The sequence below is a fragment of the Colobus angolensis genome, unplaced genomic scaffold (genome assembly GCF_000951035.1).
Source record: "Colobus angolensis palliatus isolate OR3802 unplaced genomic scaffold, Cang.pa_1.0 Scaffold137, whole genome shotgun sequence".
NCBI lineage: Eukaryota > Metazoa > Chordata > Mammalia > Primates > Cercopithecidae > Colobus > Colobus angolensis.
This window is the reverse complement of record NW_012114455.1, coordinates 1,009,942-1,036,619: the sequence shown is the minus strand read 5'-3', so window position 1 is coordinate 1,036,619 and position 26,678 is coordinate 1,009,942. Positions and strand designations below refer to the sequence as shown.

The 26,678-nt window shown below is 50.9% G+C and overlaps 1 protein-coding gene across 2 annotated transcripts in view; it reads right to left on the bottom strand.

The window, feature by feature from the left end:
• PKNOX2 (PBX/knotted 1 homeobox 2) overlaps positions 1-26,678 on the bottom strand; it is a 251,547-nt gene that overhangs the window by 58,639 nt on the left and 166,230 nt on the right. The window contains exons 4-5 of one of the 2 annotated variants that reach the window (XM_011934594.1): positions 22,782-22,890; positions 6,084-6,223 (exon numbers count right to left, since the gene is read on the bottom strand). In XM_011934594.1, coding sequence (XP_011789984.1) covers positions 6,084-6,223; positions 22,782-22,868 — 227 coding nt within the window. In that variant the 5' untranslated portion in view covers positions 22,869-22,890. The remainder of the gene's footprint in view (positions 1-6,083; positions 6,224-22,781; positions 22,891-26,678) is intronic. The other variant, XM_011934595.1, reaches the window with a different exon arrangement.

Here is a 26,678-nt window from a genome sequence, read left to right as displayed (position 1 = left end):
TGCCAGTTCCCAGGGTCCTGACCAGGCAGCTGCTACAGAGGAAGTCACACAGGACCCCCCAGCCTATCTGTCTAGCCTCAAACCTGGAGAGATTCCTCCCACCCCATCCACCAGCCCAGCCCTGGGACCCGTAGCATGGCTGTCATTCTCTTGGGACTCACCTCCCTTGGGAAAAGCAGTGCAACTCTCCCACGCTACACTGAGGGCCAGAAGCTCTGCAGTCAAATCCACAAATACTTTTTTGAGCCCATACTGTGTGCCAAGTTTATGTCGCTGCTACTTTCTACGCCTATATTTCCGTCCATCCCTGGACAGGACCCCTTTCCGAATTTACAATGCCTTACACATGTTGGAGCTCAGTTAATAATTAATTGAATTGTAGAGCGAAGACCACTTGACTGGAAACCTTTGGCAGCCCTGCCTCTTGCTGCACCGCCTCTCAGCATTTACCTCCTGGCTCACAAGTTCCTGCCTGACACCAATATGTCCAACAGCGGCTGACACCCACAGAACGTGGACCACCTGCCAGGTTCTTTACCAAGCACATTACCTGCGTTATCTCATTTAAACCTCATGACAATCTAGATAAGGAGATGGTACTATTTTTAGCCCCATTTTACAGATGAGGGAACTGAGGCACAGAAAGTTTTAGTGTCCAGTGATGGAGCTAGAGTGTGAACCAGGCAGCCTAAGTCCAAAGGCTCGTATCCCTGAATCCTGTCCCCCTGAATGTACCAGACTTCACATCCTGAATGGGCCAAAGCAACGTACGCTGGCTCCTCTGTTTAAAATACCCCAGTCTACTAAACACTGATCTGTATGCCAGATATTATCTTATTGTATTCTAGCTACTATCAGTTTTCTTTTTGATAGTTGAGAAAACAGAGTCCCAGAGAGATGAGCTAGCCCAAGGTGACAAAGCTAGTTCTCACCAAGTCTATTTCTAGAACATGATTCTATTTCCCACTGCCCAACACAGGGCCATGGCTGCATTTGCACCTCTAGCTATAGGGCTGTCAGGATCATGCTGGGAACTTCCATGACCTTTAGGATAGTCTCAAGGGAGTGATCTGAACACTGCCTACTGTCCTGCTCTGTTCCTTCCCCACGCAAGTGTGGATTCTGCCGTCCAGTCTGCATAAGACAGAAACAAGTGCATTATAAACAGGGCTCACATTGCTTTTACTGAACTAGAGCTGGACTTGAGCATGAGCTCTCTGGTGGTCCCATGTGGGTAGAAGTTCTGAGCTTGTGATGTGTGGGAGAAAGAACTAGACACATGGTGTGGAAAGTGCAAGATTCTCAGAGCTAAGAAACTAAAGAGGAAGCAGAAGAATGGTTTGAGGCAGGGTTTCTGGAGCTGCGAGGAAGGAGATCATTCGCTGGTAGACCAGGAAAGGTTTGGAAGCCACTTGGAAAAGACGGAGAAGTTTGGAGTGAAGGTGGGGTGCTGTTGAAGCAGATGGAAAGAGACAGACTGCCTTGGCATTGAGGTGGAAAATTATCACTACAGACACTTATAAAACACCTATCCACACCAGGTGCTGTTCCAAGAGTTCATTAAGAGAGAACATTTCAAATTCAGAACCCAGGAGTGGCCCAGACAGGACAGTGCAGACCAAGAATGTAGGATGGCAGCTAGAAGTATCAGTAATACCATTCTAAAGAACTGGCCTGTAAGATGGGCTTACCCATGTCAATCTAGAGACTGTGCACCTGGAACCTGGCTCCCTGTGTGGGATTTGGGCTCTGAGGCCAGTGAGAGCCCGCCCTGCTCATGTCTTCCCTACTGCTCGGTGGCATCAGGTGGGCGGTTTGGGATGGGCCATGGTACGAGTATTTACATCACGGGGATCAGCAAATGCTACAGATCGGAGCTGCTCCCTTTCCCCGCCTCGAGAGACATTTGACAGCACATCAACCTAGAACTATGATAATTTATGGGGTGCTCCCTAACCTATTTAATGAAGCCATCCAACAAGCTTTGATGCAGTAGCTACTTCGTCTAAGCTGCTGACTCTAAGGTATCATGTAAGGTGCTAGGGATAAAGCAGTGAGCAAGATAGACGCAGACCCTGTCCTCTGGAGTTAACAGTATAGCGAGGGAAACAGAAATAAGGTTGACCCAAATGCTACCTCAGTTAATTCAATCGTGAGTAATGCCGCAAAGGAGACAGGCAGGGTCTGGAAGCCACCTCACCCTCTACCCCTGACCAGCAGCTCCACTCTCTGGGTTCCTAATGGAAAGGCAAAGCACCACTGCCCTCTCTGTCTTCTTACTGCTCATGCCTCCAGCCCAGCTTTTCCTTATCAATAATGGGCAACAACTTTAGCACCTCCACGTCCCTGGTTCTCAGAGAGGTTTAGCAGAGCAGTCTTTGGAAAGCCAACCTCCTCCCCCACCAGCACCTGGCCAGGCCTAGCTCCTGCCCCTCTTCCGCTCCTCAGGACACCATGGTTTCCATGGGAACCCACTCACTTCAAAGGGGAACGAAGGAGACTGGAGGGGAGGAGGGGGAGGGAAAGCTGGATTAACCTCACCCTTTTGGCCCTGCCTGTGCACTGCTGGCAACCTAATCCCCCGATTTAGGCAGCACCTAACATCGAACCCATCACCAGCATGGGCAGATGGGTACTGTGGCTCAAGCTAAGCTTGAACTTCTTTGGGAGAAAACCCCAGGGTTGAGGTGGGGGCTGGGGGAAGAGAGAACTGAGGTTTGGGAGGTTCAAACCTGTGGTCCCTCACTCCACTGGCCTCCCCTCTTTGGACGCCCTCTCAGTGCTGCTCCTGGGCCACAAACACAGTTACCCGCGATGTGTATCCAATCATGGGATCTGCTCGGATGAGACTGCAATCATTAATCTGAGCGGGAGCCCCTGGTTGCTTTGCTGATTAGTCCAGATGATGCTCTGGTATGATCCAATTAAAGACAGACGCTGCCCTCCGTCCCCCACCCCACAGTTTCCACATCAGAAGGGAACTAGTACATTTCATTAACACATCCTCATACACAAATAAAACCTCCCGGGCACTGGCAGGCTCCCTCCCCTTTGTCACACTGTCCCTCTGCCACCCAGCAGGGCCCTAGGCAGGGAGGGGCCACCCTCACCCTTCCTTCATCTGTGGTTCTAGGAGGGGCCATGATGGGGGCTCCCAAAAGCCGGTGTGGGGCACTCATCTGAATGGAAAGGGTCTGGTTACATTTATTGACATGAAACACCGACTCCCCGATGTGCTTTGGAGCAGCCAGGCTGCCCCAGGCAGGCAAATCTAATTAAAATTACCTGACCCTACAGGAGGCTGAGCTCCCTGCCCGGTCATCCCGGGGCAATGGCTGCAGAGAGCGCGGCTGGTACTAATGGGAGAGGTGTGGTTGTAGGAGACAATCCTGGGGCTGCCGGGCCAGGAAGCAGCAGCAGGACTGGAGAGATGGGAAGCCAGCATGCTGCTGCTGTCCGTTTGGTGTCCTGAGGTGCTGGGGCAGCCACATTTGCCTGGGATTCCCTCTTCCAGGTCAGATAGCTGCAGACATACTTTGGGCAAACACCAAGGTTGCAGGTGGTCAGCCCCGTGGGAGAAGATAAAGCCCAGGAGGGAAGGGGAGTAGGAAGAAGTGTTAATTGCAGAAAGGTCTAGGCCATACTTCAAGTGATATTCATGTGATGGCTCCCATGGGAGCGGTGACCCACCTCTCCTGCAGGTTGGCCTGGGTAGGGTACGTGCCTGGTATTGTGAGAAGGGCTTTGGAACCCATGGTTCGCATTGGTGAGGACCTAATAAACCCATCTGTTTGGTGCCAGACGCGGGGCCAGGTGCCTCCATGATTCTTATCAAGTCTGCGGCTTAGGTTCCACCGGGTCATGAAAGCTCAGAGAGGCTAGGACACGGTGGAGGTGGGACTCAAACCTAGGTTTCGAAAAACTGTTTGTTACACCACTCATCTGGGGGTCTTTCTCGACCATGATCTATGCTCACTACAGGCCCCCGTCCCAGGGGTCTGAGCAGCTGCGAGGGGAGTCTTCAGGATGCATAGGAATCCCCTGAGATCTTGTGAAAATTCAGATTGTGAGTCCCTAGGCCTGAGTGAGCCTTGAGAGCCTGCATTTCTAATCTGCTCCCAGGTGATGTGATGCTGCGAGTCCACAGGCCATACTTTGAGTAGCAATGCTCCAAACAGAGTATGACAAGCATATGTCATCAGGCTGTCAGAGGCCATGTTACTCCCTTCCCTCCTTATGCTCCCCACAAAAGCACAAGCCCACCGCACCTTGCCCGGGTTAATTACAGGTGGCTGTGCAGTCTCACCTCTCCACTCCCAGCTTCTCTGGCCACTGGCTGTCCTGAAAGGTCGTCTCCCATCCCATTTCTCCACCTAGTGGGGTCTCTTACTCAACCTTTAGGACCAAACTCAAATATTGCCTTCTTTGTGAAGTCTTCCCTGTTGCTCTGACCACGTAGCTCTGGTTTCTTGTTTGCACGTGAGACGGTGCCTGGAGAGACGGAGGGAAGAGCCTGTACCTTGACCCTCCTTCTGTTGGAGTCTAGCACAGCCCGCACATAGGAATAGTAAGGATTCAATAAGAGAGTGTAAAGAGGGAAAGGCAGAGGGAAGGAGGCCCATCTCACACTGGGGTGGCTAGCTTGACCTTTCTTACAGTCTCCCTGACAGGTACCATGATCAGGTCCTGGAGTTCTTTGGGGCCCAAGCCATAGCTCTCCACCGGCAGGCAGCTGGGCCTGGCCTATGTGTTTCACAGGGCAGGGCACAGGTGCTATGTTTTGTCCCTCTGCTGGGCCTGGGAGGCCCCCAGTGCCAGGATCTGTGATCAGAGGCCACTGCTCTGGACTCCCAACTGTTGGTATTAGAGGCATTTGGCTTATCTGAGGAACTAAAAATAATGCCGATGAGAATGAGAATAACAGCCCTAATTACCACCATTACCATAAAGGCACTGTCATTGGGGTGGTGGGGGAGGAGTCAGAAAGAAATAAATCTTCCTATTCATTAGTCTTGGGTGAATCATTCCACGTGTTACTGGCATTCGCACCTGCTGCAGTGTGTGCCCAGCCAGAGGCAAGCCATGCTTGCTGATGCATGTGAACATATAAGCTCCCACAAGGGAATGTGAGCAAGGGTCCAGCCTCAATACTGAGTGCAGACTTCGGCACCTTAGTCCCCACCTTCGGTTATCATATTCTTAGTGGATATGATAACCAAAGTCCCTGTAGGAACCTCATTCAGGTTGGTTCTCAGGTGACAGCATCTTCCTCCCCAACTATGTACAAGAACGGGAGTTCATCAAGGAGAGAGGCATTTCACTGAGCCCCATTCCACCCTCTGCAACATTCCAGACTCAGCCCTGGATGCGTGGGGCAGATGCAGAACAAGACGAAACAAGCTGCCTGTCCTCAGCAAACTCCCCTTCTTGGGGAAAAGTGCCAGAACCTACAATCACACCCAATGTCTATTATGTAAAAACAAAGACTACCATGGATCCAAGTGTGGTCCAATACCCAGCCGCATCAGATTCACCTGGAATGCTTTTAAAAAATGCATATCCCTCTTCCTATAGCTTGATCTACTGATCTGGCGTCTTCGAGGATGGAGCCCAGAACCACGTGTTTTAACAAGCTCTCCCTGTGATTTTCCTGCCTCCTAAAGTTTGTGGACTGCCAAGTCCTAGAGGGTGCGGTCAGAGGTCCGCCAAGCTCTGGCGGGCTTGATGGAGGGAAAGCAACAATGGGGCACAGGGCGAGGACAGGGTCCTGAGGCAGCTGCCTGTTTGACTGAGCGGAGGGTTTCTGATACCCATTAGGGGTCATCTGCCTGGTTGAGATAGGAAGTGCTGCTCTTGGAAGATGCTGCCTAGGCCTCCATATCCCTCCCTAGACATTTCCAGAAAGGTAGAGTCACTGTGGCCAGCTGAGGGGTTTCTGAATTGACTAGAGAGAGGAGGCCAAGGGAGAATAGCTATTGGTCGTCATCTCGGTCGAGCCCACCTTTTGGCCTGCATTCTCACTCACAGCTGAGCTGGGCCTGAAGCTGGTTGAGGGCTGTAGACACAGCTGAAGTGTCTCCTACCTGTACACAGCTCGCTTGTCAGCCTCCAGCTGGGCCTGGGGGTCGATGGGGGCACTGGGTACAGGTGTGCTGGCAGCAGCTGAGGGGGTGGAGATGTGGACAGCCTGGGCCTTGGAGGGTGGCTGGGCGGTTGCCGTCATCTGCAGAGAGAAGAAAGGGGAGATGGTGGGTTAGCATGGCCAAGGTACTGGTCTCCAGGCTGTAGTGTGAGGTCTGCCTTGGCCTGTGCTGTGCCCGGAAGAGAGCATGTGGGCAACAGAACTGTGAGCACACACTGAGCGTCCATTCGTACGTGTGCTACCGTGGGGAGAAAAGCTGGCTTTCTTCAAATGAGCATGTTCTAGAAAACTTCAGGCCATCCAAAACCAGGAGACGCCCAGCACACTCTGAAAAGAGATGACTCTTAACGCAAATATGGTAACCCTTGCCCAGAAGGAGAAAAAAACAATAGGATGAACCGTTTAAATTGTGCTTATGAATCGTTTGGACCATCATACAGTTGATTTGATGACTTTGAAAAGCAGGAATAAAGGAGCTGAATCAGCTGTCATTTGGACACAGGTTTATTTATTCCCTTTAATGCAAGCCACAGGCAATGGTCCCAGCGGTTTTGACTGACGACTGAATGGCTCTCCAAATTTGGTTTACCTGGCTACTTCAAGACAAGCAGTCTTTAGTGGGCAATGGACAGATTCTTGTTCTTGGCCATAACAAATATTTAGGGCAGGGGTTTTCATAATCTGTGACATGTTTATGAAGGTGTCCCAAGGTCGGCAATTTTATACCAACCAGAGCAACTCCTTTTAATACTATCTGTTAGATTTTCTATCTAAGGTTTTGTTTAAAGAAATGGTTCAACGATTTAATTTTTTTTAAAAACCATCATTAAGGAATTTCATGCTTTTTTATTTCCTTCAGTCAAAGAAATGTCTAAAAGTGTGAATGATGATAAGCCTCAACTGATCTCTTATACCACCCTGTCCATAGTGTGATGGTAGCTCTCCCCACATGTGGTGTTGGGCTTCATGTACTTATCTGTCTTCTCCTCTGAGGCCTTGGTCCCTCCTTCATAGCCAGCTTCCAACTGGCACATACTTAGTAAAAAGGTTTGATGCTTATTTAAAAATACTTGCGGAGAAAATGAGTGAGTAAATAAATGAATGAACGTGCCTTGAAAGAATCAGATATTTTATAGTTGCAAAGTTCATCATATGAATCTAGGTCCCTGCTTTCTGGAAGAAAAAGTATTATACTTCTGTGAATACAAGCACTGCTGGTGCATATATCCCCAAGACATTTGCATGTCTTCATTTAGATCTCTTCATTTAGATCTCCGCTCAGATGCCACCTCTTTGGAGTACCATACAGCCCCTCCGCCTTTTGCTTTATTTTTCTTCATAGCCCTTACCATGACTATATTCTGTATTTATGTGCTTATTGATTTTCTCTTCACTCCCAGCTAAAACATAAACTCATGGAGTGATTGTAACAGTTGAATTCGTAGGGCCCAGAATAGCCTGGCACTAGTAGGTGTTCAATAAATATTTGTTGAATCAATGAATAGATGAATGATGGATGGTGAATGAGATTGAGACTGTGCTTTCCTAGATTGTATCATTGTTTATTAGGCAGAAATACCCTTGCCACTGTTGGCTGATCTGGGGGAGCCTTTCCAATCTCAGTGGGTAAGAGGCTAGACATAGCATCATGGTGCCTGGAAGCCAGAAGACAATTGCTTGAATCCTACCATCTCCCCCTATTAGCCTTTGACCTTGGGCAAATTCTTTAACTTTCCTAAGCTCCTATTTTCTCATCAGTAAGCAAATTGGAGACCTTTTGGAATTCATGAGTATTAAGGAGGTGCTGTAAGAAAGAAAGTAGAAGCAAATGCTTGTACTTTCAAAATAGAGAAAGAAAGTGAATTATGAAAAAAACTAAAACCCACTCATCTTCACACTTATCTGGGCCAGATTCATCCCTTCATTCACTAACGCAACTGATCATTTCTTCAAATACTTCTTGAGTCCCTGCCATGTACCAGGCACCATGCTGGGCACTGGGATCACAAAGATGATAGACTGCTATCAGAAAGCTCAGTTCATGGATCTGACATGATCGTTAAGCTTGCAGATCAGGAAAACATGGTGTAAGCGACCTCAGCAAGGTATTTCCCATGATAGCCTGGCAGAAAACGCGGAGAGACGCAGCCTGGTGGACAATTGCATGGATTAGCAAACTACACCCAAGGGATGACAATTAAAGGATAGATATCAGTTTGGGGCAGGTTTCCAAAAGAGTGTCACATGCTTCCTCCTTATCCTCTTATTCAGCACTTTAATCAGTGATTTAGAGAACGTCTAAAAAAATGCTCAACAAATTTATGAATGCCATGAAACTGGGATCCAAAAGATCTTTACAGATTTTGGCAAGGGGCTAAATCTGATAAGATTAATCTTCATCTAATAAGTTAAAATTTAACACTTCTAACATTTGGGCCAAGAAAAATCAATATTGAAGTGCAGGGAAGGAGAGACATGGCTTAATAGCTGTGTTTTAGTTGACAGCTGGCTCAACGTATCAAAAGTGTAATGTGTCTGTCAAAAAAATCCAACCTAAACTAATGCTAGCTGAGGATGCATTAACAGAGGCATTGCTCACAGCATGCAGGAACTTCTGGTCTTGCACTACTCTGATTAAACAAGTACATGAAAATACATTCAAAGCAGAGTCGGCCAGGATGGTAAAGGGGTTCAGTACTTCGTTGTATGAGGAATATTTGAAGGAACCTGGAATATATAAGCAAGATTTGTAGGATGGGGGAGAAGGGGAGACATGAAAGCCCCCTTTGAATATCTGAATGAAGGGATTTGATTATATCAGTTCTGTTTGACTCAAAGGGCCGAACTACAAGCCACGCATTTGATCTATAACAAGGAGACAACCTAAATAATACTTTTCCAGTCCCCCAACTCTTTAAGGCTGGAATGGGCTGCTTCCCTTTCCAGGTGAATTTCCTGCCACTGCAGAGGCCAAGTAGAGTCGGACTGACCAGCTGGGCCACGGTGGAGAAGATGGGAGCTTCAGCTGGGTGGCTGGGTTACATGATATCTGAAGTCCCCTCCAACTCCAACAGGCTCAGACACCATGAGGGTGTTTTAATCATCAGCACCCACCACACAGTGCTGGTGTGAGGCTCGGATTTGACGATGTGTAGTATGTAAAAGTGCTTTGGAAACTCTAGAGTGCTTCACAGATGGAGGAGAGGTTGTTATTATTAAACACGAGATTTCCGGAATGTACTTCTGCCATAAAGCAAGGCATAGCTACATCTGCACAGCTCGTTTGAGGGTGACATGTAGGGGGAAGAGTGTGCTCTGCTCTGCCCACTAGGAGTGAGTTTCCTCGTGTCCTTGAAGGAATCCACAAACGGCTTCTGTTAGCTGAAGCTCCTCGGATGAAGAGGGATGAAGGAAGATGAAGTCCCCCTCCTAGGCAGGAGTTCGGGGAAAGGTGGGTGGGGAAGGCCCTGGTAGGTGAAAGAGGAAAGCTCAGAATAAAATGTAAATCAAAAGTGGTCACTTGCCAGTGTCCTAAGAGGCCCCAGCTGAGAGGCTGTGACCGGCAGAAGTATGGGAAGAAGACAGCAGAGCTGGTCTGAGGAGGACGATGACTCAAATTTATATAGCTCATGGGGGCCAAGTCAGCAAACTCTGCATTTCCTGCAGGTTTGGAGAATGAGTGTTTATCCCCAAATAGGTTTCTTTTTCTAGCCAGAGATACCCACTTCCCAAGAACTGGAGCTCAAAGGGAGAGGACCTGCAGCTGTCCACAGGGCTTGGGGGCCAGGAGGATGGGGATAACTTGAAGTAAGTTTTTTGGGGGGAATTTACTGGGCAGCACAGTCTAAAAAGTAGGCTCAGGTGTGAACCAGGCGCAGGCTGTGGCTATTAAGCAGTGGGCTGAAACTGCCTTGTTCTGGCCTGTGAAAGCCAATTGTTAAATCTTCAGAAAGTTTGCAAATTGGTTGACATCACATTGGGAGCTTGAAATTGGCCATGGTGGGAGCATTTATACCATGGAAATTGGCAAATGCTGCAAATCAGGGCTTGCCCCTGTGCTCCCCACCCCCACTCTGAGAGCAAGTTGTTAAACATTTTAGCACATCTCTAATTTCAGTTTTTCCCCAAGTAGCTTTCTTCCATTCTTTTTGGTCTGGCATGGGAAGAAACTCATCTTACCCACTCCAGGGGGCCACCTGGTGCATTCACAGCTGGTCTCAGAACTGGCCACTCCAGATTTGGAGCTTTTCTCCAAGGAGCCCTCAGAGCACTCTGGAGAGCCTGCCCTGGCAGCCCGCTGGGGAAAGGGACAGGTAGGCATCAGTGCAGGCATGGAGGACTGTCCCTTTTCAACCAGGGGAAGCTCAGGCAACGTTGAACAATGTCCTGAGAACTGCCTGGGAGATCAGAAAAGCCTCAGAGAATGGAAAGAGCAGAGGATCCGGCCCTGGGTTTGATGCTCCTCTGCCAATTATTAGCTACGTGTTTTGGGACAAGTTTCCTGATCTCTTTGGTTTCCTAATCTGTAAAATGCAGGAGATAATACTCACTCTGCAGGTTGTGTTGATTAATCAAGAGAACCAGACAATGGTTACTGGTGGGGCAGGAGGCAGCATTCCCTGTGGAGGCCCCTATGAGATGTGACGCTGTGCCAGCACCTACACACATGCTAAGAAAATATTTCTGGAGTGGGTGCAGTGGCTCATGCCTGCAATCCCAGTGCTTTGGGAGGCTGAAGTGGGTTCTGTGCTTCCCATGTCCTCTCTTGGCCTAGAGTTCTTTCTTGGGGCAAATACCCTGGGGCCCTCACCTCCATGCACTTCCCTCCTGTAGATGCTATAACCACTGGACTTCTCTCTGCCATCTAGCCAGAACCAGTTCTGCCTTAAGCTTGCAGCTAAGGAAACCCTGATTCTTGGTTTGAATCAGATTCTCGGTTTGAAGGTTCTTTCTTTTCCCATTCTAAAAAGAAATGGGAAGAGTCGGGAGTTTTCAGATGTATATGCAGGTGTGCAAAATCTGGGTGGGGCTGAGAGATCCAGCCACACTGGCAGTCTGGTCTTCTACTCATGAAAATGAGTAGGAGATGCTCCCTGGTGTGTTTTAAGGGGTGCTGGGAAGATCTTACTTGCCCTCAATGATACCCAAAACCCCCACAGATGCTTCTTTTCTGTAAAGCACTGTCTTTTTCCAGTTGTAAGGAAGAGTGACATGTTTTGTTCTAGTAAGCTAATAAAATATGTCTGGGCTGGGTGCAGAGGCTCACGCCACTGTAATCTGTAATCTCAGTGCTCTGGGAGGCTGAAGCGGGAGGACTGCTTGAAGCCAGGAGTTCAAGACCAGCCTGGACAACAAAACAAGAACCCATCTCTGCAAAAAGTAAAATAAATAGGCTGGATGTGGTGGTGTGTGCCTGTAGTATCAGCTACTCGAGAGGCTGAGGCAGGAGGACGCCTGAGTCCAGAAAGTCTAGGCTGCAGTGAACTATGGTTGTACCACTGTGCTCCAGCCTGGGAGACAGAGCGAGACCCTGTCTCTTAAAAACAAAAACAAAAACAAAAAAGAGAAAAAAGCTATGTGGGCTTTCATGTTTCACAATAATCCTGCACAGTAGGTTATCATCACCTCCATTTCGCAGATGAGAAAACAGAAGCCCACAGAGGGCCTTCTGACTCATCGTACTATATGAATTGGAGCATTTAATTACTTTTCTTTGAAGAGGAGAATGGAAAGATTTTTTTTTCCACTCTGTGAAAAAAGAGGCAGGAGGTGTGGGGGGCTCAAATTAGAATGAAACTTCACTCCGCCTCTGCACGTGTTCTAAGTCTCTATCTAGTCCACCCCATCCTCACTGCTGGTTCCAGTTTGTCCCACTCCCTCAACAAACCTCTCCCCTACGAGTTCAAATCATTCTCCCAACAATGATGGTGCCAGAAACAGTTCTCCCACGCGGAACCCAGGTAGGAAGGCACAGCTGGTTTATTAATCGAAGGTGGCTCAAAGCTGGGTCGACTTCCCTCCGAAGCTACGAGGAGCCTGGAGGCCGAGAGCTCAGAGGAAACCTGCCTGCAGGGGCTTCAAGCCTTCTGGAGCCTGGAGGCCCAAGTTGCATTCAGCTACTGCCTCCTGCCAACTTCCCTTCAGACTTCCTTTCTTGCTCATGGGAGGTGGGAGCAGATGGTTGAGAAGAGAGGCTGACACCAAGGTCTTTCCAGCACCCACAGAAGATGGTTGGCGTTGGGGAGAGCAGAAGCATCCATTTCAGACAGAACTAGTTTTGAATCCCCCCCTTACCACTTACAACCTTAAAGATGTAACTTTACCTTCCGGGGTTTCAGGTTCCTCATCTGAAAAATAGGCGAGGTGCCTCCTACCCCCCACCGCCATGATGGGGATAGCTGTCTCTTCCAGGGGATGATGGCAGAGCATCTGGAATCGGGTCAGGCTCCTCTCCCCCAGGCCTGCGTGGCCCTCAGCATGCTGCTGCGACCTGTCTGCTCACTCGCCTCCCTCCCTCACTAGACTATAGGATCCTTGAGGGCAGGACCAGGGCTTTTCTGTTTACTGTCATAGCCTCAGTGTCTGGTAGAGAGAGTATCTGAAATATCTGTTGAATCAGGAATGACTGGTACGGAGTGGGTAGGTCCGATTGAATGCTACCATTTTAGCTGCAGATTTACCTCCTTGACCCGGAATCCTCAGGCCACAAAAGATAAGTCTACAGTTCCTGACCATATAACCGACTGGGGGGAATTGGGTGTCCAGCCCAGAGCTGGAGACAATGGCACAGAGCACGATGTGCTGGGATGAATCTCTACTTTGTATTTGGCTCTCTCCTGCCTGTGTGATTTGGGCAAGTTACTCAACCTTTCTCAACCAGAGTCCTCATCTATAAAATGGGAATAATTATACTCAAGGTACAGGGTGTTCAGCATTAAATGAGACAATTATATGCAAAGTAGCTGGCACTCAGTAGCTATTCAGCATATGGCGGTTATTGTTAATATAATCCACATACCCTACAGCCCACACCCTGAGAGCTGGCTGCTGTTGTTTCTCTCATGTGGGCTGCCCTGGGGGTCCTGCCAGTATGGGTGCCACCCCTGCTGGAGGAACCCATTCTGCATAAGCTCCCTGGGAAGTAGGCAAGTGTGAGTTCAAGTGCAGGAACAGGGGGCCCGTGGTGTCACAGAAGGTTACATTATGCGTTACCAGCTTGGAATTGAGTGGCATGCCCAAGGCAAGGACTCAGTTCCTCTGAGCCTCAGTTTCCCCATCAGGTAAAAACGGAGCTATTAATATCTCTTTCCAGGGCTACTGTGAGACCATATGTGAGGGTGCATTGCAAGCAGCAGATGCCCAGCAAACCTTGGTTTCTAAGCAATTCCAATGCTTTCTTTTGCTAGATTTCTCCTCTGAATCAAATCCAAATCCCACCCTCTGTTCAGATGAGCCCCAGTGCCCCCACACCTCCTATGCCCACCGCCACCCCTCCTTCGCCTACGGTCTTGCTTGACTATTAAACCCCCACACACCTCCCACAGGGCCTCTTTCTGAACACGCTGAACACCCAGGCCTGCACCTTCTCAGCACAGGCACTCCTTGTTTTCCTTTTTCTTTTTTTTTCTGAGATGGAGTTTCGCTTTTGTTGCCCAGGCCGGAGTGCAATGGCACCATCTTGGCTCACCGCAACCTCCACCTCCCGGATTCAAGTGATTCTCCTTCTTCAGCCTCCCGAATAGCTGGGATTATGCCAGGCACGGTGGCTCATGCCTGTAATCCCAGCACTTTGGGAGGCCGAGGTGCGCAGATCACCTGAGGTCAAGAGTTCGAGACCAGCCTGACCAACATGGAGAAACCTCATCTCTACTAAAAGTACAAAAAAACACAGACACTCCTTCTAAGAGGACATTCTCTTTTCTGAGCCCTCCATTTGACATGGCAGAGTGGGCGCCAGCCAGCCCCAGGAGGGCCCCCTTAAGCTGCCAAAACCTTGTGTTCTGGCTCCCTGGGGCTGCCCAGGCCTGGCCCTCTAGGGGCCGCTGAGATTTCAGGCGGACCCAGCAGGGCTGGCACTCCCTCCAGGTCAGGGCAAGCCAGGTGTGGATCAGTTTCCTGGCAACCAGGAGAGAAGCCAAGGACCCGGGAAGAGGTCAGGGCTTGAGGTCACTTGATAAACATCAAGTTTGGCCTTAACAGGTAGGAGGCAGCAGGGGGCATGAACAATGTTGTGGGGCACAGAGTCCAGGGCGCTCCAGACCTGGGCCTGCTCAGGCGAGCTGGAGTGCAGGGATATGTCCAGTTTAAAGACGTAGATGGCTCAAGCAGGCAGAGAGAGAGGTCACTGTGTACAAAGAGAAGAAAGGCCCAGCAGAAAAGAAAAAAGAAAGAGAAGAGTCTGTTTTGATGAGTCAAAGCAAGGGAAAGTGGGTCCCCATATGGCCCCTGGGGTGTTGGGCGTAGAGAGACCCTTCGATTACAGTCACAGAAAAAGCCGACGGAACTTTCAAAACTCCTGGAAGCTGCTCACGGATCCACAGCCTTGCACCTGCCCAGCCCTCCTCCCCTTACCCTATCGCCTCAGACCTACCCTTGGTTGCCTGAGTGCGCATGATGGTGTCCACCCTCCTGCCTTTCCGATGGTGTCCACCCTCCTGCCTTTCCGATGGTGTCCACCTTCCTGCCTTTGCTCCCATAGCTGCCTCAGCAGGGACTGTCCTCATGTCCCCCACAGCCTGCCTCCCACCCAGATGCAGCTTCAACTCTTCCAAGAAGCCTTTCCTGCTTCTCCTCCCTCCCCAGGCCTCGGAAGACTGGACTCCTGCCTCATCTGAATGCACCCCAACACCGGGCCCTTTGTCCATCTCATGAGCGGGCTGGTCTCCCAGCTTCCATGCCTGCCCGCGGTGTACTCCCATGTGTTAAGTGAGCGAAGGATGATCCCAAGGGGATAATGATGAGTGATGTGTTAAAGACCTCCAGGATCCCAAAGCCTGGGAGAGGCCAAAGAGGGTTCCTCAAAATATTCCCCAACCCAGTTAGCCCAGGGAGAGGAAGGGCCGGCAGCAGAGCCAGGCAGCCCAACGTAGCTCAAAGAGGCTCTCGGTTACCTCCATTCTGATCTTGGGCCAAATGGATAGAACAGGCCACAGAAGAGTTACTCAGTGGTGTAAATGCGGGTTTTGGTTAGTTGATTAATTTTAAAAGGGTTTGTAAAAGCGGTGGTTTACAAAATGTGACTCATGGAACACTCACTGCCCCTAACTGCATTTCCTGAGCTGTCACTGACAGGAGGCTAAGAAGAGGAAAGTTGTGGACTCCACTTCCCAGCTTTGTGCATTTTCCTGGGAACTGATGGCCCCCTGCCCATCCCATAGCTTCCCTCTGGAAGATCCTTCCCTTTTGTAATAGTCCCAAACCGGTGATTTCCAATAGGCCTTTCAGAGGGCACGCCAGAATCCCAGTGTGTGCACATCTCTGTGTATCGAGTGTGTGAGGGGGTGTTCATAGCCGGTAAAACCTATTTGACATGCCTATTATGTTCCTAATAAAAAGTAATTAAGGTTCAATCCCATCTGGGCTTCTGGAGATGTGCAGGTGATTGAGTGAAGAATGAAGTTGGGGTGCGGGTGAAAAGGGGTTGAGGAACACCACTGTACTTGTTGTACCCACACTCTCAACAGTCTGGCAAGGCAGGGAGGGCAGAGTTATTCTCATTTTACAAACGCAGAAACTAAGGCCCCATATGGACTCTAAGCTCCAAGAGGACAGGAAGTCCGTTGATTTTGCAACCCAGTACACAGCACAATGTCCGCACGGCCCACAGGATACGCTCAATGTTTATCGAATGCATGCATGAATGAAAGAAACAGCTCTGAAATTACTTGTCTGAATTTGTATAATTCATCAGCAGTGGAGCTGATGAATTATACAAATTCTTATTACAAGGCCTGATTCCTGAATTTCTACGAGGTTGAGTCATTCCATCCTCCTCTTCAGATCACAGACTTCAAGAACAGCAAGCATCCTGGGGCCCTAACTCATCCACCCTCCTCCTGCCAGGCCGCACAGATACCAAAGCTTTCCGAAGACCAACTAGGACCAACGGCGCAGGAAAGGGAGGCGGAGCACGTAAGGTCCTCCCCAGACCCGCTGCTGACTTGGATCGCCTGCCCCCTGATTTATTTTAGGCTTTGCATCCCAGGGCCATTAACTATTTTTGTAGCTGTTTAGGGCATTTGTCCTGCTTGGGGACAAGGGGGTAGACAATAAAATCTCTGTTTTTGGTAAATATTAGAATATAGTAAGGTCATCAAATAAAAAACCTAGACCAGGCCAGTGGAGTGTTTCTTCCCAAGCTTTAAAGCCATGCTGACAACCCACCATCTCCAAATGGGCATAAAGGCCCCACGGTTGGACCTGGAGGTTGTTTTTGCCTTTTACACAACGAAGAGTCCAGGTCTTGAGTGAGTTGGAGTTCAGGGATATGTCCAGCTTAAAGACATGGGTGGCTCAAGCAAGCAGAGAGAGAGGTGACTGCGCACAAAGAGAAGAAAGGCCCAGCAGAAAAGAAAAAAGAAAGAGAAGAGTCTGTTCTGGTGAGTCGAAGCAAGGGAAGGTGGGTCCTCATATGGTCCCTGGGGTGTTGCCCCCAGGGGCAGAGGGAGCCATCAATCACCATCACAGAAAAGGCTTAGGGGAGCTTTCAAAGCTGCTGAATGAACTCTATTGCTGCAAAGCGAATGTGTTTCACAGGCAGCTGAGCAGAGGGACCTGCAAGGCAGGGGGCTCCAGCCCTTAAAGAGATGAGAGGAATGTAAAGCGAGTGTGAAAACATCTGAACCCGCTTCTGCCTGTCACAGCTGCCTGGCCGGGATGGAGGCCATTCACAGCCAGGGGCCCCAGCCACCCCCTTTTGCCTCCAGTTAATTAAACCAGCCTGGGGATCCTAATGACTGATCAAATCCCATCCAGCTTCCCCAGGATATCTGCCTGCCCCGGCCCCACCTGGAGTGGTGATGGTGCTGGGACAGGGAGGGAAAGACGATGTCCAGAGAGATGGGTCTGGCTTCCTCAGTGTGGCTGGCCCAGCTTTAGCCTTCCTCTTGCAGGGTAAGTGAGACACTGTTGTGTTGACCCCAGATCTCAGTGCCATATCCTGGAGTCCCAGACACCATTCTCCCCACTCTGAGAGATGCTGGAGGATCAGGGTGGGGGGAATGGGAGGGACGCAGCTTTTGCAAAGGACCTTAAGCAAACACTTGACTTCCTTCCAAAGTGAGTCTCCCAAAGCGGATCTCAACAGGGAGTTCTAACTGCCTGTCTTGTCTCTCTCTGGTCAAAAATGAGGCTGCATCCTTGGTGAACTGCCAAAACCCTTTTAATGCCACTCATCATCAAGTATGCTACGTAAGCACCTAGCTACCTAGCCATCAATTTGTTCCTAAACTATCCATTGAGTTTCGTTTCACATCGACAGGGGCTGTGCCTAGTGGGTCAGACTAGGATCTACCAGGATTTCTGCTTTCTAGTCCAATGCTCATGCAGCTGACACGTACGGGACACGCAGACTGAACATCCTAAACATTGAATACATACTCAAATAGATACAATATTTATCTTGCCAATAAGCCAAGGACAAAGATATTTTTGGAACGGTAGGTATGTGTCTGCATTTGAGGAAAAGTTGTGGGGGCTGGTGCTGATAATGAGAGTGTGTTTTGTGTGGGAAGGTGAGGGGAGTGAAGTGGTTGCCTTTGCTAGTGAACCCGGATGGCTCCCCGGAGTGGCTGATGGAGCTACAGAAGTGAGAACTTCGCTTGGTGGGTGATGTTGCATATGGGTGTTACAGGAAGGTCTCGAGTGACATTTCTGAGAGTACACGAATCAGAGGTATTTGCCTAGAAGGAGTGACAGGGTGGTTGTGTGTTCCCAAGAAAATTCTGGGAGGGAGGCTGGAGTGACACTTGCTGGGATACTAAGCAAGGCAGGAGAGGAAAGAAATAGTAGCAAATGGAAGGGTCAGTGGGGATGCTGGGGCAGTGGGAGGAGGGGGCTGTGAAAGTCCAGCTGACAGCCAGGCCACTATGGCAGAGATGCAGAACAGCAGCAGGGTGATGCTGGAATCAACACAATGCACTGAACTGAGGATCACACACCTATTTCACATCCAGGTTTCTCTAGAGACAGTGTGGTCATTAGGCAATCATGGTAGAATTACACCACCCTGGTGACTTAACCCTACCTCTTCAGGGCATAAAGTGAGGGTCGGCATCAAGGACCCAGTTACAGCATGCTGGAATTGGGGTCCTATAGTTAAGACAGTAGAGGGTGCTGCTACTCTGGCAGAATTTAGCAGGAAGCTACCAGAAGGAGGAAGTAGGTCACAGGGAGGGTTCCACTGGGTTGTTGCTTTTGCACTTTCTTTTTTTCTTTTTTGAGATGGAGTCTCACTCTGTCTCCCAGGCTAGAGTGCAGTGGTGCAATCTTGGCTCACTGCAAACTCCGCCTCCCGGGTTCAAGCAATTCTCCTGCCTCAGCCTCTCAAGTAGCTAGGACTACAGGCGTGTGCCACCATGTCTGGCTACTTTTTGTATTTTTAGTAGAGACAGAGTTTCACCATGTTGGCCAGGCTGGTCTCGAACTCCTGATCTCAGGCAATCCACCTACCTCAGCCTCCCAAAGGGCTGGGATTACAGGCATGAGCCACCATGCCCAGCCTGCTTTTGCACCTTTTTTTTTTTTTTTTTTTTTTTGTTGTTGAGACAGAGTCTGGCTCTGTCGCCCAGGCTGGAGTGCAGTGGCCGGCTCTCAGCTCACTGCAAGCTCCGCCTCCCGGGTTTACGCCATTCTCCTGCCTCAGCCTCCCCAGTAGTTGGGACTACAGGCGCCCGCCACCTCGCCCGGCTGGTTTTTTGTATTTTTTTAGTAGAGACGGGGTTTCACTGTGTTAGCCAGGATGGTCTCGATCTCCTGACCTCGTGATCCACCCATCTCGGCCTCCCAAAGTGCTGGGATTACAGGCTTGAGCCACCGCGCCCGGCCCTGCTTTTGCACTTTCTAAACATACAGTCATCCTTCGGTGCACAATCAACAGAGTGACGACCTTACAATCAACCACAAAATTTCTCCAGGATGGACTGCAACAGAACCGAGGGGCTAGAAGCCGCTTAACCATTGTATCACTTGGCTTGTGCCCAAATAGCACGAGGCCATAACCATGAATGCTTCTCTACTAAAATGGGAAGAAAAAAAAGGCCTCCCTCATTTTTAATAACTTTATTCCCCAAACTTCAAAAATGAAATTGCCAAGTTAAGAACTTGCCTTGAAAAAAAAAATTCTAATTTATTATAAAGAAGGTCCGGGGCTTGGGAATTTTTTAATGCAGATTCCTAATTTTCCAGAGTGAGATTCTCCTGTGCATTTGAATAGATTATGTTCGGTATTGCTAGCCCTTAGCACAACGGGAACATTATTAAAACGATCGCATGGGTCTCAGAGGAAGGGCTCTGTGTCTCGCTTCCTTTTTCATTTGGGGGACTTTATATCAGAGACTGCCCATTTGTTGCTTGTGGAAGAAACTGGGTTTCTGAAGAGGTGATGGAGAAGTGTGCTTAGCTGTCCAGGTTGTGAGGAAACAAGTCATGTGTGGTCCAAACATAATGAGATTAGACCTAAAGGAATGAGGAGGGAGTGGACCTTGTTTCCTGAGAGCTCTGTTTTGGACAGGATTCCCTGGTGTGCCTGACCCATGTCCCCATCAGGCTCTGCTTCCCTGAAGATGTGGAATCTCAGAGAGTGGCTGGCTGTCGGGGATATGAACACTCTGAAGGGAAATGCAGTAGAGTCTCCCCCTAGGAAGCTGGGGTCCATATCTCGAAAAGATAAAGGGAAGAAGTCAGGGGTCCAATGCAAGTTTGCAGAAAGTGCCAGAAGCCAGGCATGTATGGAAGAGCTATTCCTACAAGGGAGCCCCTCCTAGAAGCCCAAAAGAGTGGGCAGAAGGCCCTCAAACACCAGCCCTCTCCGGAGAGAACAGCCTCTCCCCCTAGAGTCAGAAGCCTTTGTTCTGGAGGCCTCCACCAGCTCCCCCATCTCTCCCACTTCACCCCTGCCCGAGCTCCTCTCCCTTAGCCCCACATCCTGCTCAGTTTCCTTGGGAACCAGCTCAGCTTGGGGAAGACCAATGGCAATTTGGGCATAGCCTAGTGGCTTTGTCAAGGCCATAAAGACCCTGACACCTTGACCTGGTCAGTTCACCATTGACACTGATGCTTCTCATCAGATATTTCACTCATGGATTGCCAGGGTTACAAATAGATGGCAGCTTCCCCAGGGCAAATTATTCCTTTGCTCTAAATGTGAAGATTTTAAATGGTGACATTCTGGAGGATCCTCAGAGAGGAGACCCTTCGGGCAGTCCCTGTATCTAGGTTCTGTCTAAGATCTTAGGTATGGAAGTGGAGTCTCCCTTCTACCTCACAAAGGCTAGAGCAGCTTAGTGGTGACTTCTGGGGAGCTGAGCACCTTCGGACTGCAGCCCACCTCCATCCATCCCTCGACAGCTGGGATTTATTAATCCAGCTGTATGCTGATCATTAAATTAGGCTTCTGGATCAGCATTCAACACAGGCCCTTGCTGCAGCTCTCCCGCTAATCCCCGCCAAACCAAAACTTCTCCCAGCTGCCCAGGCAGTCAAAACAGGGAAGGGTGGGTGAGAGGCGAGCAGCCGCCATCAGCCATGCCAACACAGTGTTCTCTGACCTCTCAGCCCTGCCCTGGTCTATCCTTGAGTCTTGAGTATGGAGGTGTGGGCCTTGGCAGCTACCACCTGCTAAATACAGGCAGGGTCCCCATCTCTGTTTCCCATTCTGACTGGAGAGAGAATCCAGTTACAAAAAAAGTGGAGCCCAAGTTCCCACCACTGAATCGATATGTGGGCACCGATGCGTGCTGGCTGAGCAGAGTGGGAATGGATCTGCTGCTATCGAAGAAGGAAGATCTTGCCCCTATTCTGGCCCCTAGCTTCTCCTTCTCTCACTTCTTTCTTGGGAGGTAAAAGGTTCCCATCAGTTGAGGGCTCCTTCTGAACTTTGTCTCGGGAGGTGAAACTACAGAGGGAAGGGACTTGACATAATGGTGAATGCCTGGAAGCTTTCAAATACAGGAGCCATGTAAAGCCAAGTTCAACCCTGTGGCTTATTCATGGAAACTACTGGCATGAGCAGAGGGTTCACTGAGGATGGGGTTAGGCTGGGAGAGCTGGGGAAGTAATGTGATTTGATATGTGGGAGTGGGGCCATAGACATGTGCTCAGAGATGGGTGAAGGACCAGGGCCTTTGGACCTTCAAGGGCAGAGCAGTCAAAGGGGTTCCATATGCTGGGTACGCTAGAAAGAGGCCCCAGAGCATCTGGTAATCTCCCGGGGGATGACAAAGATGTATAAAGCAGCTACTATATGCTCTCACTAGGCTGGGGGCATCAGGACCATAGTGAGCACAAGCCCAGCATCTGCATCTTAAGACCCCTTTCACACTGCATAAATTTTCCATGTAGCCCATGAGAACCGCTGTGTCTGATGAGTGAAGGATGGCAGGGTAAGGCAGAGAGTGGCTGCTGGAGGAGTGCAGATGGTAGCCTGCCCATAGCACTCAGCGGGCAACTGCTGCACATGGGCAAATGTGAGGATGGACATTCTAGCTGGGTGCATTTCACATCACAGGTGCCCAATAAATAATTATCGAATTCGTATTGACAGGAGAGTGTGAAAGGAGGCGTCAGAGAATGAATGAAGGCTTCTGTGAAAGCACAGATACAAAACTCAAAGTTTCCCAAGAACCAAGGGTGGACAAGAGGAGCACCTGGGGGAAGCAAATAGGAAAAGCGGCTGGTCTCAAGGATGTAGGAGGGCAGCCCCCACAAACTGGGCAGGCTTCCAGGAGGAGGAGGGCAGACAGCATGAAGACAGCAAGAAGGCACTGCTGAGGAAGGACCTGTTGCAGGAGTGGCAATCGGGGTAGGGGGTGCAGAAGATCTTGGGGGGGCAGCTGTGTCTGAGCTGAGGGGTGGAAGCTGGGGACCAGAAGAAAGGGGTTGTGGGGTATACAGAAAGAATCTTGGCTTTTAAAAAGTAGAAGCCCAGAAGAGTTCTGAAGAGAACAGAGATTCTCCCGATAGGCAGGCAGAGGAGAACGAAAGAGCCCAAGTGACCGAGAAGGGGGGGCCTAACACTCAGGAGCCTCTGAGTAGGAAGTTTCCCAAACACTCAGAGGGCGGCTCCCCTCACATCTGGTACCTGGCTCTCCCCAACTGTAGATTTTGCCCCAGTCACAACAAAGGGGTTTGGCTGCGCTCATCTGCTGTCTGAGGGGTGGGGTGGGGGACAGGACTGTGACCATTACTCTAGCTTCCAGTCCTAGGTCCCGGGTTCTGAACCTGGTGACTCCCCTCGGGGTCTGTGTTTGCAAGACTCTCGCTCCCCAGGCTGAGGGGGAAGAGCCAGGAGTGCCGCCAGGACATGATTGTGGGAGGCCTGCCTCAGCCCTTCGGCCCCTGGAATATCCCAGCCTGCAGCCGGGCTCTAAGGCCACCACACTCCCTCCCCCATGGTGGGAGGCAGCGGCCCCTGCGCACTCACCTGTGGGCTGTCCTGGTAGGGTGGGGGCGGGACATTCTGCGTGGCCATCATCGTCAGAGCGGGGGCTGGGGAGGCATGTTGCATCATGGGATTGATTCACATGGAGGACCTGTGGGCAGGAGAAAGGGGGCCGCACCGTTAACACCGCCGAGCAGGCCCGCCCTGGGCACCCAGCAGCTCCCTGTGTCCCCCGCTGGGCCACCTGGGCCGGCTGGGTGCAGCAAGGGTTGCACGCCCTTCAGGGCAACAAATGAGAGCTAAGGGAGAAGCCTGGGTGGGGAGGGGCTTGCTGTGCTATTTTGACTTGAAAGAAACAATATTCAAATCATATGTAAAACAACCGGTACCCCTGCAGCGGCGCTTTGTTCAGCATCAGCTTAGGCCTGTTGTGCATGTGGGGAGGGGTCCTAAAGGGGAAGGAGGCCTGCCTGGTAGGAGCATGGAGGACTGGAGACCATTTGGATACCCCTCCTTCCCCAGGAGGGCCCCGAGTCCCAGCCTGATAAGGGTGCTCCTGGCCCCGGTGTTTCCCAGGCTTTCTGGAGCAGCCACAGCGGGCACAGGGGCAGGAGGGCCTCAGGCCAGCTACAGAGCCGCAGGGTCCCCAAGCGCCGAGCTCGCCCCTCCCCAGGGCTCATCACACCCCCTAGTGGTGGCAAGGACACGGGGGCCCGGACCCTTCCTCAGACTGCGGCCCCAGGGTGGCTGCCTGGAGGCCTTGGGGAAGGGAAAGAGGCAGGGAATGCCAGTCCACTCCTTTCCTTTCCAGGCGCGGGCTTGTGACTATGGGCGTGTCCACGGATGTGCCTGCATATCCTATTAAGCAGGACTTTCCTCAGCCTTGGTTTAGTATGGTCACCGGAATGTGTGGGTGCCAGAAGAGCTATCAGAGCCAAATGGACTACCTGCCTCTTTGGCTGGTAGAAGACAGAGGCCAAGGGTGACTTGTGTATGGGAGGGCCGGGGTTGGGGGACTTGCTGGTGAAGCTGGGATGGAAGCAGCACCTCCAGATTCCCAGCTCTGGGTCTGCTCCACTGTTGCCCCCATCTTTTCCCCATCACCAGTAAGCAGGCGAGCTGCCCCATGAAGCCTCAAGACTTCCTCTTGAACTAGGATGTGGTGCCATAAGTGGAGATAGCCCAGTTGTGCCACCCAAGGAACAGAATGTCCAGAGAGCTGTTGTGCTACAGTAGATGCTCTGAAATATTTAGATCTAGAAGCCACAGACTAGTTGCCTGATATGGGGCTGTCCACTGTAGGGTAGGAGGTTGCTAAGAGCCTCTGTGAAGTGCAGGACGCGTCCTTCTCCTGGGTGGAGGGCACTGTCTAGGAACCTTTGTGAGCACAGCACTCACACCCTCCGTCCCCTCTCCCTCAAGCACCTAGGGCTTCATCCTTTTCCAGCCTGGCCCTTCCCAGGGTCTTCCAAAATGTTCACAGACCTGAATTCTGTGGGAATTTGAGAGTGCTTTGGAGCTGCTATCAACTAAAGGGGCTGGCCTCCAGGGTCCTGTGTGTGTGTGTGTGTGTGTGTGTGTGTATGATTCATTTGGTTCTTTTTCAGGAAAGGGAAGTAAGAGCTACTCTGACCTGACCTGAGTCTCCAAGGTACCAAGTATGCTTTGACCTTCTGCAAAAAGCACTGGAAATGCGTGTTTCCTCAATAGATGTCTACCAAACTACCAACTCTGTGCAGAGAACTGTGTGAGGAGTGTGGTGGGACAGATGAATGAGGCAAGGTCTTCTCTCCAAGGAGCATGGCTAGGAGAGGGAGGTCACAGTCCTACAGGAAGGAAGAAAGTGAGGTGAAGGTGGGTGGAGAATGCACAGAGAGGGATGGCTCCCCCGGTGCTAAAAATGGCGACTGCAGGCTGGTTCCATCGGCCTCACTGCCTGTTGCTCGCCCCTGCCTGGATGAACCACGAGGATATCTTCATAACAGCATGCAGGGCCTCGCCCATCTCACACACCACTGGTCCCTGAGATCCAATTTCCTTTTGCATGGGGACACAGTGGGGGACCTTGGGGGAGCCTCTCTCTTCAGGCAGGGGAACCAAGGCCTCTGTTCACAGCTGGATCTTTGTCTGGGTGGTGGTCAGCATCCCAGAGAGCCAAGAGCAGAGTGAGGGTTGCGGAGGGAAAAAGGTGTGTGTGTTTGGGCGGGGGGAGATATAGACTCTTTGAGACATCAGAAGGAACTTCCAGAATTAAGACTTTTGAGATATTAAAGTGGGTGGAGTTTCTCTTTTTTGGACCCTGACAAAATAAAGGAAATAGGAATGTTTCAGGGGACTATTAAACATAGCCTTCCCTGGAACTCTGGCAGAGAAGGCAACTTTGGATAGGGCCCAAGGACCAGGATGGTGGGATCTCAGAGCACGGATCACAGACGCTCACGGGCAGGGAAAAAAGTGAAGGGCTATGTCACTGTAGTGCCTGCAGCCTCCAGAAGAGGGAGCCTGGGGGCAGAGTCAGCGTGGGAGCCCCCTCAGCAAGGAGGGCTTTCTCCCCTTAGGGGCAACTAGTTCTCTTTAACCTCGGGCTTGGGTCTTTTGGTAACCTCATTCCATGGATTAGAAAGTCATAATGAAGGCAAAACAAAGGAAGCTCAACGAGGGGGGCATAGGCTACAGCGAGGTGCCTTTCATTCACATTCTTTTGTTCACCGTCCAATGAATGGAAGGCAGGGTCATTTTAGAGGCGCTGTCCCTAGGAACATTTGTAGCAGCAGGAGGGCTGCCCTGTCTGGGGGTTAGGAGGGATGGTTCAGAGTGGTCTGCACCCAGAGACAACCACCCGTGAGGCTGAGAGGAGACGGCTCAGTCCTGAGCCCACCAGGCTGTGGGGCAGGGCTGGACCCGCCTAGGAAGAAGACACAGGAACAATATTCTGAGGACCCAGATGGCCCTGGCCCCTCCCCCTCCTTGGGGTCACCATAGGCCACTAGGCCACTGCCCCATTACCCTCTGGGGGCTTCTCCTGCAAGAGAACAGGAGGCCTTTTCAACAGAGGCTTAAGTTTCCTTCTCTGCTCGCTCGGGCACAGAAGCCTCTGGCAACTTGACACTCCGGGAGCTCAGCTGCCGGAGGACCCTGCACCCATGTCCGGAAGCTGGCTCTTTGCCTCACACCTCTCCACCCACACATGCACTTCCCCGGTTCCTGAGAGGCCACGTGCAACCATCCTGGAGAAGAATTTGGGGATCTGACTCGCCTTATCTGGGACTTTGCAGTGGGGTGTGGGGGAACTCCTTGAGCACAGCAGGGGTCCTGGCCCTTTGGGGGAAGCTGCCTTTTTTGCATTTTCTTTGGGAGAGGGAGAGGAGCAGCAGGCCTGAGCCCCTGCAAACCCAGCTCCGGGCTTCGGGCTTCGGAGCTTTTGTCACGGACTCTGAGAGGCTGCTTGGCCCTTTCCAGAGGCCCCAGTGCCCTGTCACCAGACACCTCGGCATTCAAGGCGGGCACAGGCAAGACTGCAAATTGAGGACAGGCAGGAGCGTCTCCCACGGAGAGATTGCCCATCGCAAACAGGCTCACGGGGAAAGGTTGCTTTTGTGATTTGTTTTGTTCAGTGCTGAAAACCTTTATGATAAGACATCTAGGAGGGGAAAATTCTAACGCAACACTCGACCCCACAATGTTAACCAAGAAGAAATCATTTGTGTCTCCGATATCATCAGAAGAAACTAAAATGCCACGTTAGAGAGCCCAGGAGCCGGCGAGGCAGGGTCTGTGGATGCAGAGTCATAAAAGCACACCCCTTTAGGAAATGGGATGGGCAGTCCTGGGCACCCGCCTCCCTCAGCCTCCTCACCCACGCCCCCCACAGCCCTGTACCACCAGGCCGGCAGTCTGGAGCCCCAAATCCAGTGTGTTGACAAACAGGCTCAGAAAAAA